The 15,639-nt window shown below is 40.4% G+C and overlaps 2 protein-coding genes across 3 annotated transcripts; both read left to right on the top strand.

Moving 5' to 3' along the window:
• The first annotated feature begins 270 nt into the window (after positions 1 to 270).
• Positions 271 to 2,575, top strand: mcat (malonyl CoA:ACP acyltransferase (mitochondrial)). The gene is made up of 5 exons (XM_026327468.1): positions 271 to 861; positions 1,072 to 1,159; positions 1,257 to 1,474; positions 1,677 to 1,814; positions 2,120 to 2,575. The coding sequence occupies exons 1-5, from the start codon at positions 421 to 423 to the stop codon at positions 2,390 to 2,392; spliced, it is 1,158 nt and encodes a 385-aa protein (XP_026183253.1). The 5' UTR covers positions 271 to 420; the 3' UTR covers positions 2,393 to 2,575.
• Positions 2,576 to 6,035: 3,460 nt separating this feature from the next.
• Positions 6,036 to 14,857, top strand: ttll1 (tubulin tyrosine ligase-like family, member 1). 2 transcript variants are annotated; one of them, XM_026327484.1, is made up of 10 exons: positions 6,036 to 6,557; positions 6,718 to 6,841; positions 7,390 to 7,598; positions 7,719 to 7,899; positions 8,284 to 8,421; positions 8,666 to 8,753; positions 8,887 to 9,030; positions 9,998 to 10,084; positions 11,130 to 11,293; positions 13,326 to 14,857. In XM_026327484.1, exons 2-10 carry the CDS (start codon positions 6,729 to 6,731, stop codon positions 13,453 to 13,455), a joined length of 1,254 nt encoding a protein of 417 aa, XP_026183269.1. In that variant the 5' UTR covers positions 6,036 to 6,557; positions 6,718 to 6,728; the 3' UTR covers positions 13,456 to 14,857. The 2 variants fall into 2 exon arrangements, with proteins under 2 accessions (XP_026183269.1, XP_026183268.1); XM_026327483.1 differs by having other exon boundaries at positions 6,037 to 6,557; positions 8,645 to 8,753.
• Positions 14,858 to 15,639: the final 782 nt, after the last annotated feature.

Here is a 15,639-nt window from a genome sequence, read left to right as displayed (position 1 = left end):
ATATATATATATATATATATATATACACATATATATATACATATATATGTATATTATATACATATACATTTTTATTTTAGCCTGACTGAGCATTTCCGCAATTTGATATTGCAATTTTTACTCAAAGAAAACATCTTATGTTTATTCCACCACTGATAATGTGATAATACAGTAGATAAATACAATCATGACATGTTCTGACCTGCGGCGGCGCTGCAGGAAGAAAGAACTGGAAACTTACCCGGAAGGAAAATAAAATAAACTGTTCATTTCCAACAACATGGTGGCTCCTACAAAGTGTCATGCTGGTCGTGGATGAGAGGTGGTTCAGTCAGAGTTTAGTTTTGGTTAATTAATCAGAGTTTGTCCGGGCAGGTTATGAGTTTTTCTAACCCGTGAAGGCATCGTCAGGTCCTCGCCATGTTGGCATCAGCGGTTGTCAGCATGACAGCAGCCTCCAGAGGGAAGGTCAGGTCTCTGGTCTCTCTGAGCAGGAGACTGTCGTCCAACCAGCCCGGCTCCTCGGACACAAGTCACCGAGATCCGCCCGAGTCCGACGCGCCTCTCCCGGATGCAGACCCGGAGGAGCGACACTGGAGACACAGAAAAAACCCCAGCGGCTGCTCCGTGCTCCTCTTCCCCGGCCAGGGCAGCCAGTTTGTGGGCATGGGTAGAGGACTTTTAAAGTACCCCAACGTTAAAGACATGTTTACAGTGGCCCAGAAGATCCTCGGGTACGACCTGTTGTCCCTGTGCCTGGAGGGACCCGAGGAGGAGCTGATGAAGACGGTTCACTGTCAGCCGGCGGTCTTTGTCACCTCACTGGCTGCGGTGGAGAGACTCAACCGGGAAAACCCCAAGGTCCATAAGGATCAGTGCATTGATCCAGCTACTCTGATAGTAGATAACTGTTATTGAATGATGACACATTTGTTATTTTTCTTTTTGTATATTGAACATCAGCACAATGACTTATGGACACTTCCTCATGATAATATCAATACGAAAACCTTATTTTCCAAAAGTCCAAATGCATCAGTTTTTAGATTTTTTTGACATTTCTGTCTACAGGCCATTGAGACTTGTGTTGCTGCTGCAGGTTTCAGCGTCGGAGAATTTGCTGCTTTGGTCTTTTCTGGTTCCATGAACTTTGCAGAAGGTAAACATGACAAAGTGACAAACTCCAGCAACAAACCACGTTAGCTGCTAATGGTGGCTGATATACCTTGTTTTCTGCTGTACGCTGTGTGTTCTAGCTCTGTTCGCGGTGAAGGTGCGTGCAGAGGCCATGCAGAAAGCGTCAGAGCTGGTTCCCAGTGGGATGCTGTCAGTCATCGGTTGGCCTCAGGCTCAGTATAAGTATGCCTGTCTGCAGGCTAAAGAGCACTGCAAGAGTCTGGGGATTGAGGAGCCGGTGTGCTCTGTAGCCAACTATCTGTTCCCTGACGGGAGGGTCATCGCAGGGCACCAACAGGTATGGAGCATGAAAACATAAATTTGTAATACGACTACAAATCCATCAAGTTTCTGCTGGTTCTTAGTGGGAAGAGCTCAATATCAAGATCAGTGATACTAATCGATGGAAAAGTAATGAAGAAGTTAACGAAGAGGCTCAGCTGTCAGAGCTGCTCTAGGCTCCTCTTCTAAAATCTCTTCCATCCATGTTGTCTTCCCAGGCTCTGGATTTCCTCCAGAAAAACTCGAGACACTTCCAGTTCATGAGGACCAAGCCTCTCCCAGTCAGCGGAGCTTTTCACACCGAGCTGATGGCGACGGCCATCGAACCCCTTAGAGAGATTCTCAGACAGGTGGAGGTCAGTCAGCTGTGCACCCACCATGACATACTGGGAGTTGATTGGTTGGTTGAATACATCAAGCTGTGAAAATACAAAACCTTGGGCTGTGGGAAATTGTAGTGAACATTCTTCTGTAGTTTTGAACCTTTTAGAGACAGAATTTATTATATCGAGAGCTAAAAGTAATTATTTTTCAAGATGGGAAATGAGTAAAATGGTAGTGTGAAAATTTTATATACTGCCCCTTTAAATTAAATTAATTTCATCCACATCTCATGAAAGTATTTCCTAACGTCACTCCTTCACTCTCCTCTGCGGTTCAGGTGCGTCGGCCTGAGATCAACGTGTACTCCAACGTGGATGGCAAACGCTACATGAACGAGAGCCACGTCCGCAGGCAGCTGGTGAAGCAGCTGGTGTCGCCTGTGAAGTGGGAGCAAACTCTGCATGAGATCTATGAGAGGACGCAGGGAGAGAAGTTTCCTCACACCTACGAGGTCGGACCCGGAAGGCAACTCGGTGCCACGCTTCAAAAGTGTAACAGGAAGGCCTTCACAACATATACACATGTGGAAGTCACTGCTTATGAAGACTGATCTTTCAAAGGTATGGGCCCTGATGTGGAAAAGAAATAAGCAACAGGAGGAGATATGGACCTCAGTGGTTATTTTATCTCAGACCAAGAAGACCTGTTAATCCTGTAAGCTCCTGTGGTTGCTTCTTAATGGTCTTTTTTGTGTCTCACTGTGAAATTAAACAAATGCTTCATTCAATAATAAGACTAATATTTTGTCATAATTAAATTTATTAGCATCATGTGAAAAAGCATTTTTAATCTGCAACAGAAAGTCCAGCTCCCCTCATTTTATATCAAGCCAGTCTACATATCATCTTTGTAAAAAACGGCCTCTTAAAGAATAAGAACCTAATCTAGATACAAAAGACTGCAGGCCAGCAACAGTCCAGACATGGAAAACGTAGTTTTAGACAGTACAACTGTGTGCCGCAGGTTTGTGCTACAATTTTCTGGCCAGCTCCTTGGGCAACATGGTAAAACTGATTTAAACAATTTCCACATCCTGCTAAATTTTACAGTCACATTTTTTCATTTTTACTATGTTTTCTGGTTTTTGTTGCCCAAGAAGTTGTTCACACTCTCCAGTGTCAACTTCAATACCACTCATCAAAATAGTAAAAAAAAAGAGAAGTCAAAGTAAACAGCAGAAACAAATCAGTTAGTAATCATTTTCAAAGATGTGACGACCAGAAAGACCTGCTCATGGCCCTTTAGGCTGTTCATTCCATCCACAGTGCACTGAAAACGGCTACTGCAGCGAGCAGTGCCACAGTCACAAGTGCTCCTCTGGTCCAGCCAGTGTACGTTACCTGTTGAAAATGGGACACATGAAATGGAGTGAATCAAATGTAGATTATTCCGGATCTTTAACTGCTTTGAAGCAACATTTAGCGAAAGGTGACATGTGTAGAATTAAATTAGTGTATGGATGATTAGAGACACAAAATAGCACAATGAAGACAGAAATCTGACATTAGTAATAAAGAAGTGTAGTAGCATCCCAAAGGCACATCACATTGTTTTTTCCCTGACACATCACAATGATGTTTGGTAATGAGTGAAACTACGATGTGTATTTTACATTACAAATAGGGTTTGACAAAGAGAAATCCATAGAAAGTGGTTGTTACCCAGGCTGTCCAGGCCTCAGCTCTGAGGATCCCCTGCCCAGGTGCAGTGTTTGCTATCCAGGACTTCACTGCAGCAGACAGTCCGTGGAAGCCCAATAACTGGCTGCGAACATCCCTGGGAAAACACAACACAACGGGTTACAGTCAGCCACATAAAAATGAGTGCAATAACACTAAAAGAGATATTTTTCAGAGTTTCTACCGATAAATGGTCCTGGTCAGTGCCTGAGCAGGCCTCAGGATGTGTAGAGGAGTTGGTGGCCAGTTTGGATGTCTGTTGGACCACTCCCGGTCCAGCTGGTCACCGATTACAGCCAACCGCCGCCCAAAGGCTCGTGCAGCCCTGCTGTTTATCCTGAAGCAGGAACAAACACAAGTTTTTGCTTTTTTCAGTATGTTATCAGACAGATGTTACTTACAGGTGCTTGTAATGAATATTTAATAAAGTACGCAATTTTTGTATTTTTCCTACTCATGAGGCCAATTACACCACAATGATACAGAAAAAACCATAGACACAAATGATTGTTCAAACAAAAGCCTGTTTTTAATAGTGTTTCTTTTGCTACAGCTACAGTGTGTTGCCTAAAGCCCACGACACGTGCAGGGCAGGGCTTGTAATGTACCTGAGGTTAACGTCAAGCTGGGTGCCTGTGTCCACCTCACCAGGTCCAGCCTGGAGGGACACACCATGACTCGGGTGTCTTGTTTGTTCCACCATCTTTGTTTTCTAAGAAAGCAGGTTTTATGCAAATTATTCCTATTTGCACATGTTAGAGAACAGCATCTATAACTTCAATGCCCGTGTAGGACAGAAAATGGCTCCCAACGTTCATAAACAGGCTGTGTAAATACTGGTTCACGTGACCAGGATAGGTGGTAGCTGTGTTACCAGGGAGGACATCCAGGTAAATAAAACAGGCTCTCCTAGGTTTGAAGAGATGATATCATCTGTTGGACTAAGTCCAAGGGTTGCAGTCCACTTAGTAGTCCAACTGCAACAATCTACCACAACAAGTTTCAGTTCCCTCAAGTACATGATATTTAGGACTAGTGTATGCAGGGAACTGAACACTCACTAATCTCTCTTTATCACTGGATTTATGATTTATTTTCCGTTTGGCTTTAGCAATCCAGCCTTAACAGGTGTGTAGGCTTGTACATGCACCAGTCCTTAGCCCAGTTCCTGTTGTGCTGTGCCTGCAATCATGTGCCTGAATGCAAATGTATAATTTACATAACTCAAATTAACCAAACTGCCTTTTTGTCCTCACCTACAAGAAATAAAACACTACTGGCTATGAGTACTCTGTTTAAATCTTTGTTTACCTTTCACGAGTTAACCCACAGCAGATAATTAAAATAATTTAGAAAAAGTGTAGTGTATATAAATCTTTAGTTACTGTTTATATCAACTTAATACAAAAAAGATCACTAATATGGCCACAAATGTGTGAACCTTAAAAATATAAACATACCTAAGGCTCCAAAACAATACTCACAGGACAGACCTTTAGTTTAAATCATATGATAGCCTATAGTAGTCTGCCATATTGCCATAACAAAGAGATGAAGTCATCCTTCTGCCCAACGCAAACAAAGGTCGTTTTGAAGATCATATAAATTAGATTACACATTATGACTTAATTAACTGACTGAATATCCAGCTACGTTTACAAATCAAATCTTTCATACTGTAGCATGTTGAACTACTATCCGGATACATTTTAAAAAGAAATGAGTACCCCCACCCTGATAGTAAACAGGTGCATGTAGAGTCAAATAGAAAGCAAAACGTACCTTTTTGTGTAGATTAAAGTGGACGCCGCCCTGTAACCGATGTAAACAATTACAATTAGAATCAAAATGCTTCGGGAATAATAAGATAAAGAAATAATCGTACAGTTTTTTCCTATACTTACAGCAGCGTCCTTTAATCTTGCTGCTTTCAGGTAACTAGAGTACCAATAATGTCACTGGCCACGCCTTTACCTGTTCCTGCCGACAGCGACCACCAGGGGGCAACGAGGGTCACAGCATACATGTGAGAAAACATGGTGTATTTATTTTTTTACTCTAGGTTTTAACTTACTTTTTAAAATATGTAATCACTGGTAACTCCTGTTTATAGACTAATATTTATTTGGCTCTAAGTGGAAGGTTTTCAATTGGCCTACAATTATACAGTGTACAGAATGTATTGCAAATTATTTATATTATTCTTTATAATGTTATTTATAATGTTGACCCAATAGCATTTTACAAATATCAATTCATTTTGGACTTTAAATACATACATTTAAATATAAACCTATAATTATAATACTTTTACCTGTAAAATCAAATTATTATCTTTTTCTCTGTGTTTTTAATTTAAAAATCCAAATTTTGAATGTAACCAAATATCCTAAACTCTAAATACAAGTCTTGCTGGTTGTAAATTCTCTGTTATGATTATTGCGGACAGACCTAATCTCCTTTGGTTGAAATTCCCCAGTCACAGCAGCGCCCCCTGCTGGTGCTCTGTGGTGGTGACAGCCTGCAATGACATCACCGCGACCTCCGTTGCTAGGTTAGGTTTCCAAGGAAGGGCCAAGCCAACAACGGTCGTCGCGCTAATGTTTTTGAGACAGTTTAATAAACATTTCTTCTTCAAACTGTAGCGTCAGTTAATTAGGTTCTAGGAGGTTTTATCGTGTAATTACGGTTCAATAACAAAGACTTTTATTGTGAAGAGTAGTTTGACCGAGGTGGGCGTTCCGTCACCGTGTCCAGATTCGTGACGCCTGGATCAATAAATGTAAGTTAGCTCGTTAGCAGTAAAACATGGAGGAAAAGCCTTGACGTTAGCTGAAGCTAACGGTGATGCTGATCCGCTGCCGTGCCGCGTTGCCTCCCTCTGAGTTTAGCTAGCCTCTGATGAGATTGCATAAGTGACTGGGTGATGTCCGCCCATCCTCTGCAGCAGTCCGGGGAGGATTCAGCAGCCTGCTAACGGAACCAGCCCGGCTAGCTGATGCTGATGACTGGCTATTTCCTCACATTGATTTGCAGGTAGGCGAGTAGATAGAAAATAGAGGCAATGGAAAATGCTTTGGTGCATTGTAACAGCGTGTATTTTTTGCCTTTCTCTGTGCATTGTGCTGTCCTGAGATCTGACTGCTGTTTATCTGCTTTTCTATCTGTTTACCTGTTGTTTTGTGCTCCACTCTAGTGGGAGGCACCATGGCCGGTAAAGTGAAGTGGGTGACAGACATTGAAAAATCTGTGCTCATCAACAACTTTGAGAAAAGAGAATGGATTCAAGTCACAGAAAACGAGGACTGGAATTTCTACTGGTAGGTATTCTATCTACAGTGGCCCTGAGAGCAGGATATCATTGTATGTAAGAGTCAAGGGTAACAGAAGTACTCAGATCCTTTAGTTATGTATGCAAGTACCAATACCACCATGCAAAATACTCTGTTACAGGTAAAGCATCCAAATCCCTGCGTACAAAATATACATGTGTAAATGAAAGTGTCTTAAATCTCATCTGGCTCATATGTGGTTACAAGGCACTTGAAATGACAGGGCCAGGAAACTGTTCATGCTCATATTCAGATCTGTTACTAATTTTGAGTTTTCAGTAAAACCAAACTGTTTTATTATATTTCTTATGTAAATTTGAGAAGTAACTAATAACAACATATGTTATAACGAGGAATAAAATTTACAATATTTAATATAGTAGCATAAAATGGAAATAGTCATGTAAAGTACAGGCATCTTAAAAGTACAGACCTTAATTATCTCAAATAATACATAAAAAAGCGATTACTACACTCACTTCTAAGCTCCATATTCTTTAGATCGCCATAATGCAAGTTCATTTGTACCCACGTAGGATGAGTATCCAGACCATCAGGAATGTGTTCAGCGTGGACACTGGCTACCGCCTATCAGATGACCAGATGGTGAACCACTTTCCCAACCACTATGAACTGACAAGGAAGGACCTGATGATCAAGAACATCAAACGCTACCGCAAGGAGCTGGAGAAGGAAGGCAGCCCGCTGGCAGAGAAGGATGAGAATGGAAAATACATTTATCTAGGTATGTATTAGACTGCTGAGTGAAATAATATATGTACGGACACAAACATACTCCCTTCCAAAACATGTATTCTGGGATAAGGCTGATTATATTTCACTTTTTTCTCCATGTTTTGTGCAGATTTTGTCCCCGTGACATTCATGCTCCCGGCTGATTATAATCTGTTTGTAGAAGAGTTTCGGAAGAATCCGTCTAGCACCTGGATCATGAAGCCCTGTGGGAAGGCACAGGGCAAAGGCATCTTCCTCATCAACAAACTGTCCCAGATCAAAAAGTGGTCCAGAGACAGCCGTACCTCCTCGTGAGTTACCAAAGACTTCAACATCACACTGCTACAGCCAGGAAAAACTTCTAGTTATGTTATGCTTTATGTAGATTTTTCAGATTTTCTCCCTTTGTTCTTCATTTAATTGAAAAATAAATAGAAACCATCTATCATAGCACATTTCTTACCTTGTTTAGTGGAAGTAGCCCCATCAGACTAAACTGGCAGATGATCACTTGGAAACAAATCACACAATTGGAGAGAATAAATATTTTAGCCCACAGAATCTATATTATCTACTGTTTAAGAATTTTATTCCCAGGTAAATAACAAAGCTGCTAGTGATCATTCCAGTAAAATAACAGTCCAGTTAGACTTGGTGTTTTGCTGATGCTTGGTGTCATGCTTTTTTTCTCCCAGGTTTGTAGCAGCATCTAGTGGTAAGGAAGCATACGTCATCTCCCTGTACATTGACAATCCCCTGTTGATAGGAGGGAAGAAGTTTGACCTGCGTCTTTATGTCTTGGTGACCACTTATCGGCCTTTGAAATGCTACATGTAAGCTCTGGCTACCTGCTGCGCTTAGTAATATTAAATGATGTCTGTATATTATAGCAGACGGCACTTTAACCATAGAATTTGGGCCATATCGAACCATTACCAAGTTTTGTCAGACATTATTCACTCTGGAATGATTTTGGTAATTCATGAATAATAATAATGTTAATATTATCTTTTATACAGCCAGAATGTTACTTGAACTCTGTCTGGTCACTCTCAGGTACAAGCTGGGCTTCTGTAGGTTCTGTACAGTGAAGTACACACCCAGTACCAGTGAACTGGACAACATGTTTGTTCACCTCACTAATGTAGCCATCCAAAAACATGGGGTAAGTCTGTATCATGTCTGGTATGGGTAGTAGGGTGTATTCAATTATTGGTAATGAAAGGGCACAGCCATTGTTGTTAGAATGTAGTGCTTTAAATTCCAATATCTAGTTGGACTGTGTACCTTTAACACAGGATGACTACAACCATGTCCATGGAGGGAAGTGGACAGTCAGTAATCTCGGTTTGTACCTAGAAAGCACCCGAGGGAAGGAGGTGACCAGCCGACTGTTCGACCAGATCCATTGGATTGTGGTGCAGTCCCTGAAAGCTGTGGCTGTAAGTAGGCATGATTATCAAGTTTTTACTACGAAATGACAAGTCAAAAATCTACAGCAGTTTTCTTACATTCTGATTGACATTATGGAAAAGTTACTAAATTATGGGCCTTCTACACATTGAGGGTATGTTGTATATTTTGTTAAATGTTAAATAAGGATAAGATTAGATAACATTTTGTCCTGTTAAAAACATACATCTCCAAAATGTCAGCTTTTTATAAGCCACGAACAACAGTCTTGTTTTAAAATGGTTATTTTATTTATCTTATTTGGTCTTAAGAGTATCTTAAAGTATTTTATTTTTTAAACCACAAAAAGATTCTGGACTGTGCTGTTAAATGACACCCTTTCAAATATATGTCTCTGCTCAATAAAGCTCACCAACTGTGGTGTAAATATGAATGGGAACATGTAACCTGATAAAAGTAAAATTTAACTATATTTGTCAAATAAATGCAGTGCAGGGAACCTCAAAATACTACTAAAATACAGTAGTGGAGTTAATGTATTGAGTTACTTACCACCGCTGCTAACTGACCTTTTTACAACCCATGCATCAGCCACATGCAGTACAAAAACCATTAAACTACATTGGTTGAAGTCTCCAGAGTTTTGTTCCCGTTGAGAAACTGTTTTCAGTGTTGGACCATTATGGATCGCAGAGTAATACTTTTAAATACACAGCCGTAAAACTACCTCAATGTGGTGTTGTCTTAGTTCTTAGCACAACAATGCACTCAACGTAATGCACACTTCTCTTTTCTGATCTTGATCCATATCCCCTCTAAGGCCTTGATACCCAGGTTGCTTTGTGTGCTAATTGCTAAGTCCATTGCTATATTTTCAGTCTGATTACTTGATACCATTCTTCCCTGCTGAATCACTCTCTGATGTATTAAAAAGTTCCCAACACTTACTGGTGAATTTGTCTTTCTAATTTGGTCTGTGTCTGGCATTTCTCCCAGCCTGTGATGAACAATGACAAGCACTGTTTCGAATGTTACGGGTATGACATCATCATTGATGACAAGCTCAAGCCATGGCTTATTGAGGTGAGTAATTTAACAGGAGTTATTATATGCATCCAACCCTCCAAACTCACATTCACTTATTTAACTAAAAATCTACCTCTGATGTGTGAAAGACCCTTGTTTTTCTTAGCAGCCCAGAGCTACTTCACATGCTTGCACAGTCACTTCACGTTCCTTTCCTTTGATTGTTGAGCAACTTTAAATGCCCTTGAGGTTTATCTTTCTGTATATATATTTGGACGTGTGCCTCTTTTTATTCAAATGTGTGCTGAAGGTGTGACTTTAACCCCTTCAATGTCATTTTAGTTCCAGCTGAAAAACATTGCTGAAAATACAGGTCAAACTTAATATGTACCAAGTCCTACAAGCTGGTGCAGCCTGGTACAAAGACCAAATTATAATTTTTTTTACATTTTAAATATCGTGCTTGTTGTGTAGCTGTCATCTTCTACTGTGCTCAATTTGACAGCCACACAATGACTTACTGGGTTTTCAGGCTAGGTCTGAACTATTTCTGTTCTCAGGCACCAATCTCATCTATTTTGGTCAATGACAAATTGGTTTAGGCCTTAAATGCTCCTCTGTGACAGGCCGAGTGCCACAAACCTAGTCAGGAAATTTTTCTTTTATTCATTATGTTTCCAGCCTCCTCTGCTTTGGTTCTAACTTAATGTAGTTATGCAAGTAAGTATGAATGTTCTTGTTAACAGGTAATGCAAAACATTAGCTAAGGAGCTAATGTCTGTATCATCTAGTCAAGGAGGTGAGCGTGTGTGTGTTTTCATATAATTGTTTTATCTACTTCTCTTTAGGAAACCAGGTTAGATTTCTAGTGTGCATCCAGTGTTCCTCTTTTATATGTTGAGCGCTATAGCACATTAGCACCTGCATTTCCTGCCTGATAAGAGCTTCTATTTCGGCACAGGAGGAAACGAAACGAGTGTGTGGCCCCACAGCAGATTATTCAGCTCTGCCCAGTTGCTTTGAATCTACTGGATTTCCATGTCTTTTGGTGCACCGTCTTCTTAAATGTAAATGTCGATTTCTGTATCTGTGTGCACCTCAGGTCAATGCCTCTCCGTCGCTGACCTCCAGCACAGCCAATGACCGCATCCTGAAGTACAACCTCATCAATGACACTCTCAACATTGTCACACCCAACGGGGACATCCCAGACTGCCGCTGGAATCGCAGCCCACCCCGAGAAGCCCTGGGCAACTATCAAGTCCTGTAAGTGGCACTGAAATCTACCAGTCACATTCAGGCATGTGGCTTTGCTGGTATCCTTAGGGTGCTGGTTTGAATCTGACTTGAAGGAGCTGGTTTTATCTATGCACACTGTTTAGTTGTATAAGTGTATGCTATACTGCAACTAACCCAGACTAGGTATAACGACAGTGGCTCCCTGATTTCACTACGGCTTAGTGATAAACTTGCTACAAGTAGTTGATAAACAACGTACCGTATACGTACAAATGTTTTTCTTGGTCACTGTTACAAAATGTATATCTTATACTTTATTTTTGATTCTTACTCCATAAAATACATGAAAATGCTGCCAGAGATCTTTTTACCTTCAGTACATTCATCTTAAGCCTAATTTAGTGACAGAAATATCATGAGTCCCTCAGTGACAGGTATATTCTACCCTGGTCCTTTCCACTTATGGTGGCTTTTTTCACATTTTCTTATGGTACCTTTCTTGTTCAGTGTGGCTGTTAAGCTATAACACTTTTGATATCTGTGCCCATGTAGCCCGACAAGCAGTTGGTGTTCTGTTGTTAGATAAGCTCAGTGTACTGTGTAAGTATGGCCAAGTGGCAACTTGTGTATTATGTAATCCTGTTAACCCTTCGATAGCTCAGTTGTTAGCGCGGAGGACTGTAGTGGTAATAGCAGACATCCTTAGGTCGCTGGTTCAAATTTGGCTCAAAGGACTTTTTGCCCTGTGTGGAGAAAAAAAACAGAGGTGGGTGAGTTGGTTGTTTTATGTACGTACACTTACATTGTCAGTATGACCCTGCAGAACTGCTTTTGGGATCCTTGGATAGCTTCTGAAAACCTCTACACAAACACCTGTAGGATGAATCAGTTGACACCGACCCTGGTATTTACACAGTATTAAATCTCCTCTCTCTCTGTCAACTGGCTTTTCACTTTGCCTTCCAGTGCCTTCCGTTCAGCTGCAGACCAGACAGATGTCCAAGTAATTTATTTGGAGTAGTGAACCGATCAACGTCAATGCTGTCCTCATTTGGTTACAGCTTCATGGAGCACCTTTTGGAAACCTTAGCTTGATGTTATTACGTTATTTGTCATGTTACGACATTGCAGTAGAATTATACAAAATTATAATTTGATGAAAAAAAGTGGAATGTTTACTAATTTCAAGAAGCTGCATCTGTTCAAACAGGTTACGATTATCATCACTCAGCACAGCAGGGACCAGCCCGTCTGCCTGCACTTTCTGAGCAACCTTATCTTATCTTGTTCTCTTAGGAAACAGTTAATACCTTAGTGAATTATGTGAAAACGCTTCAAAAGGTTGTTTTTCTCATAAAATATTAATCAGGAAAACCTTTTAGACCGTCGACATTTCAACGTTTTGGTCCAAGATTTGAAAAAAATAACTATGACCTATTTATCATTCTGGTGGGTTCTACCAATATGTTAGTGCGCTGGGGGGGTCACATGCTGAATAGGTCCTTAATTCTAGTGATGCAGTCACTAATTACCCCTATACAATGTTTTTTATATGTTAAAACCTTTTGGCAATACAAGTATATGTGGTTGTGCATGATCCATTTGTTATGCAAACTTTTATCTCTTGCTTTAGTTCAAGTGGGAGAAAATAAAATTCAGTCCTTCGAGCCAGATTTCAACCAGCAACCTAAGAATGGGTGCTATTACCACTACAGTCCTGCGCTGCACCGTCGAAGGGTTAACACTGTTACGTAATACCCAAGTTCCAAATCGGCCATACTTACACAATGTACTCAGGGGTCATTAGACATTGTGACCACAAAAGTGAGTGTATTGTGTGCTCTGCTCCATTGTTTACACAGTAAATCTATGTAAAAACAGCCACCGGGAGGAAAATACCATGTTACTCCTCTTTCTCCCCTCATCTCTGACTGCATTCTTAACATTACACCAAGATCCAATATAATTTGACTACAGTTCAAAGCATTGGCATATAGGCAACATAAAGAAGATGTTATGATAATACTGGTCGATTATGACATCAGGTCTGTGTTACCAGGTACGACGAGGAGCAGGCGCAGAGCGAGAACACAGAGCGTGACCTGCGGAGCCGCTCGGGTCAGTCACTGGGGTCAAAAGGCACAAAAGGGAGCGCAGCTGTTCGTTCAACTGCTGCCACTTGGAAGTGAGGTGGTATTGCTGACGCTAAATGACTTCCTGTACAATATTACAGGGTCTAACAGTGGGGCACAGGAGATAAAAAAGACCAACCCAGACCTTTTTTTAGCCCACCTATCCCATGGAGAACTGCTCTCAGTCTGTCTCTCTACATGTTACTGGCTAAAGCACAGGGAACAACAACCCTGCAGCTGGTAGGGAGACAATTCAACAGTGTGGTCATGTGAAGAGTTTACAGGCTGGAGTTTGTGCCTGTTTTTATAAATTAGTGATGAAAAATATAAAAATTATGTGGTGGAGTGGAAGGTTTAGTCAAGTCAGGTCAACCTTATTTGGAAAACCCAATATTACATACAAATTTTCAACAAAAGAAGAAAAGCAGTTCCCCAGCAGCTGATCTCTCTGCATGGATGGCTAGGAGTGCAGTGGGAGCTACAGGTGAGAAAAATGGCGACTATACAAGAAGAAAGCTGTAAGTTATATACAACAATTGGATTAAAAAACAAATGTGAACAAAAAGGCTTGAGCTATGCATGAATCCTTACATTTGAACTTCACCCACCACACAGGTGCTAATAAAAGGGACGGTGAACTGTGTTTAAATGAAGTGGCATGCAAAAAAGGTTTAAGGATATAAGTTATTGATAAGCAGTTGATGGGGAGAATTTACAGTACTAAATGTGTGGAGACCTGAAAATACAATTTAATAATGTTTTTTAAAATGTTTATTATCAGTATGTTTATGTAGGGGAGGGGGTTTAGTGTTGAACCCTATTATACTTTGTTTTTGCTATTTTTGCATTTTGAGTTGAACCACTGATCATAACTACTCCACATCAAAGATCTTAGCTAATGACACTTTTTGGGAATGTGTGCTTTCAGTTGTTTATTTCCTGCAACTGCTGAACTACTGATCTGAACTGAATGTTGATGTTGAAACGCTGTGATGAACAAACATGTTCTTTTTAATACACTGATGTAGGGCTGAAGGGTATTAAAGAAGAATATCGCAAAAATTGATTTTTTTGCAGTGTACAAGGTTAAACAGTCTCCTTAGATACCTGCCACGTTTCAATTCTCAGACCACTATGATAAAAAATACAGCATGATACTTTAGCAATGTTTAGGGTAATTTTAGAGAAATAAGGTGTTTTTTCTATTTGTTTGCTTGATTCAGGATTCATCTGGAGGCTCACCTCTCAGTCAAGGCTAAAGTTCATGATCAAGATTATTTTATTTTCTCTAAAACATGGATGAGAGGAAGGTGGCGAAAGGGCTCTGGACAAAACATTTTTGTAACCAAATTGTGATTAAATCATGCTGTTATCTAAAATAATACCACTCAGCCCTATCCTGATGTGGAAACCCATTTAATTTTTTTTTTTTAATTAAATTCTGCTTTTATATGGTGAAGGTTTGTTGATTCTTTTATTGAAATAACAAAGGAAAACTGTGTACTGATTGTGTCACAGGCCTCTTTATTTACTTTGTGAAATTTTAATTTAACCTATCTGAAGAAGGGATTAAGTTTTTAGTTTTTTGTTACTTCACTGTGGTAAGGGCAGCCTGTAGCGTTTGATGAATCTAATCTGTCTGGACTGTAGATTAAGCAAAGGTCAATCCTTCAAAAGGAAAATGACCTTTACTCTTATGTTTTTGCTGTTGCCACAGAAGTAAAGTAGGTCTCTGCATGGCACCATTCCCTGACCTCGAAGGTTTGACAATCTCTCACAATCAACACCTTGATGTGGACCAGAACCTGGTTACGACATATAGAATAGCAGATTATCAAAATCACATACATGTTGGCCGTTGAAGTTCAACTATGTTACCCAAAGCATCTCATCTGTATTGCAGGGAAGGAGGGCATACACATCCTCCTGTGCTAGAGACCAATGGGTGGGTTGTCCTATTTTTGAAGTGTTAAGACAATATCATTTTTTCTAATGCATGCACACCTCAATCTCTCTCTCGTTCTCACGGACTCTTCGTGATAATTTAAATATAGGCCTACAGCTGCACATCTGAAAGTGGTCATTGCACAACTCCGCCTCTGTTCATATTACAGAATTAGCTAATGGCTTCTGCATGAATAGAGGGGGTTATTATGAGAAACACATGATGATTTTTTAAACTTGCCTTTTCTAAAAAGCATCTGGGTTTCTCAGACATTTAATTCTGTCTTCACGCAGCCG

The sequence above is a fragment of the Mastacembelus armatus genome, chromosome 23 (assembly GCF_900324485.2).
Source record: "Mastacembelus armatus chromosome 23, fMasArm1.2, whole genome shotgun sequence".
Lineage (NCBI taxonomy): Eukaryota > Metazoa > Chordata > Actinopteri > Synbranchiformes > Mastacembelidae > Mastacembelus > Mastacembelus armatus.
Note: the sequence above shows the minus strand (reverse complement) of the source record. Positions and strands in the feature narration are given on the sequence as shown.

Bases quoted from the DNA above. Each gene is read 5' to 3' on its own strand.
- ttll1 (XM_026327483.1), top strand. From the start codon at position 6,729: ATGGCCGGTAAAGTGAAGTGGGTGACAGACATTGAAAAATCTGTGCTC. The intron at 7,599-7,718 runs GTATGTATTAGA...TGTTTTGTGCAG, and splicing joins TGGAAAATACATTTATCTAG to ATTTTGTCCCCGTGACATTC. The intron at 7,900-8,283 runs GTGAGTTACCAA...TTTTTCTCCCAG, and splicing joins AGAGACAGCCGTACCTCCTC to GTTTGTAGCAGCATCTAGTG.
- mcat (XM_026327468.1), top strand. From the start codon at position 421: ATGTTGGCATCAGCGGTTGTCAGCATGACAGCAGCCTCCAGAGGGAAG. The intron at 1,160-1,256 runs GTAAACATGACA...TGTGTGTTCTAG, and splicing joins TTCCATGAACTTTGCAGAAG to CTCTGTTCGCGGTGAAGGTG. The intron at 1,815-2,119 runs GTCAGTCAGCTG...TCTGCGGTTCAG, and splicing joins AGATTCTCAGACAGGTGGAG to GTGCGTCGGCCTGAGATCAA.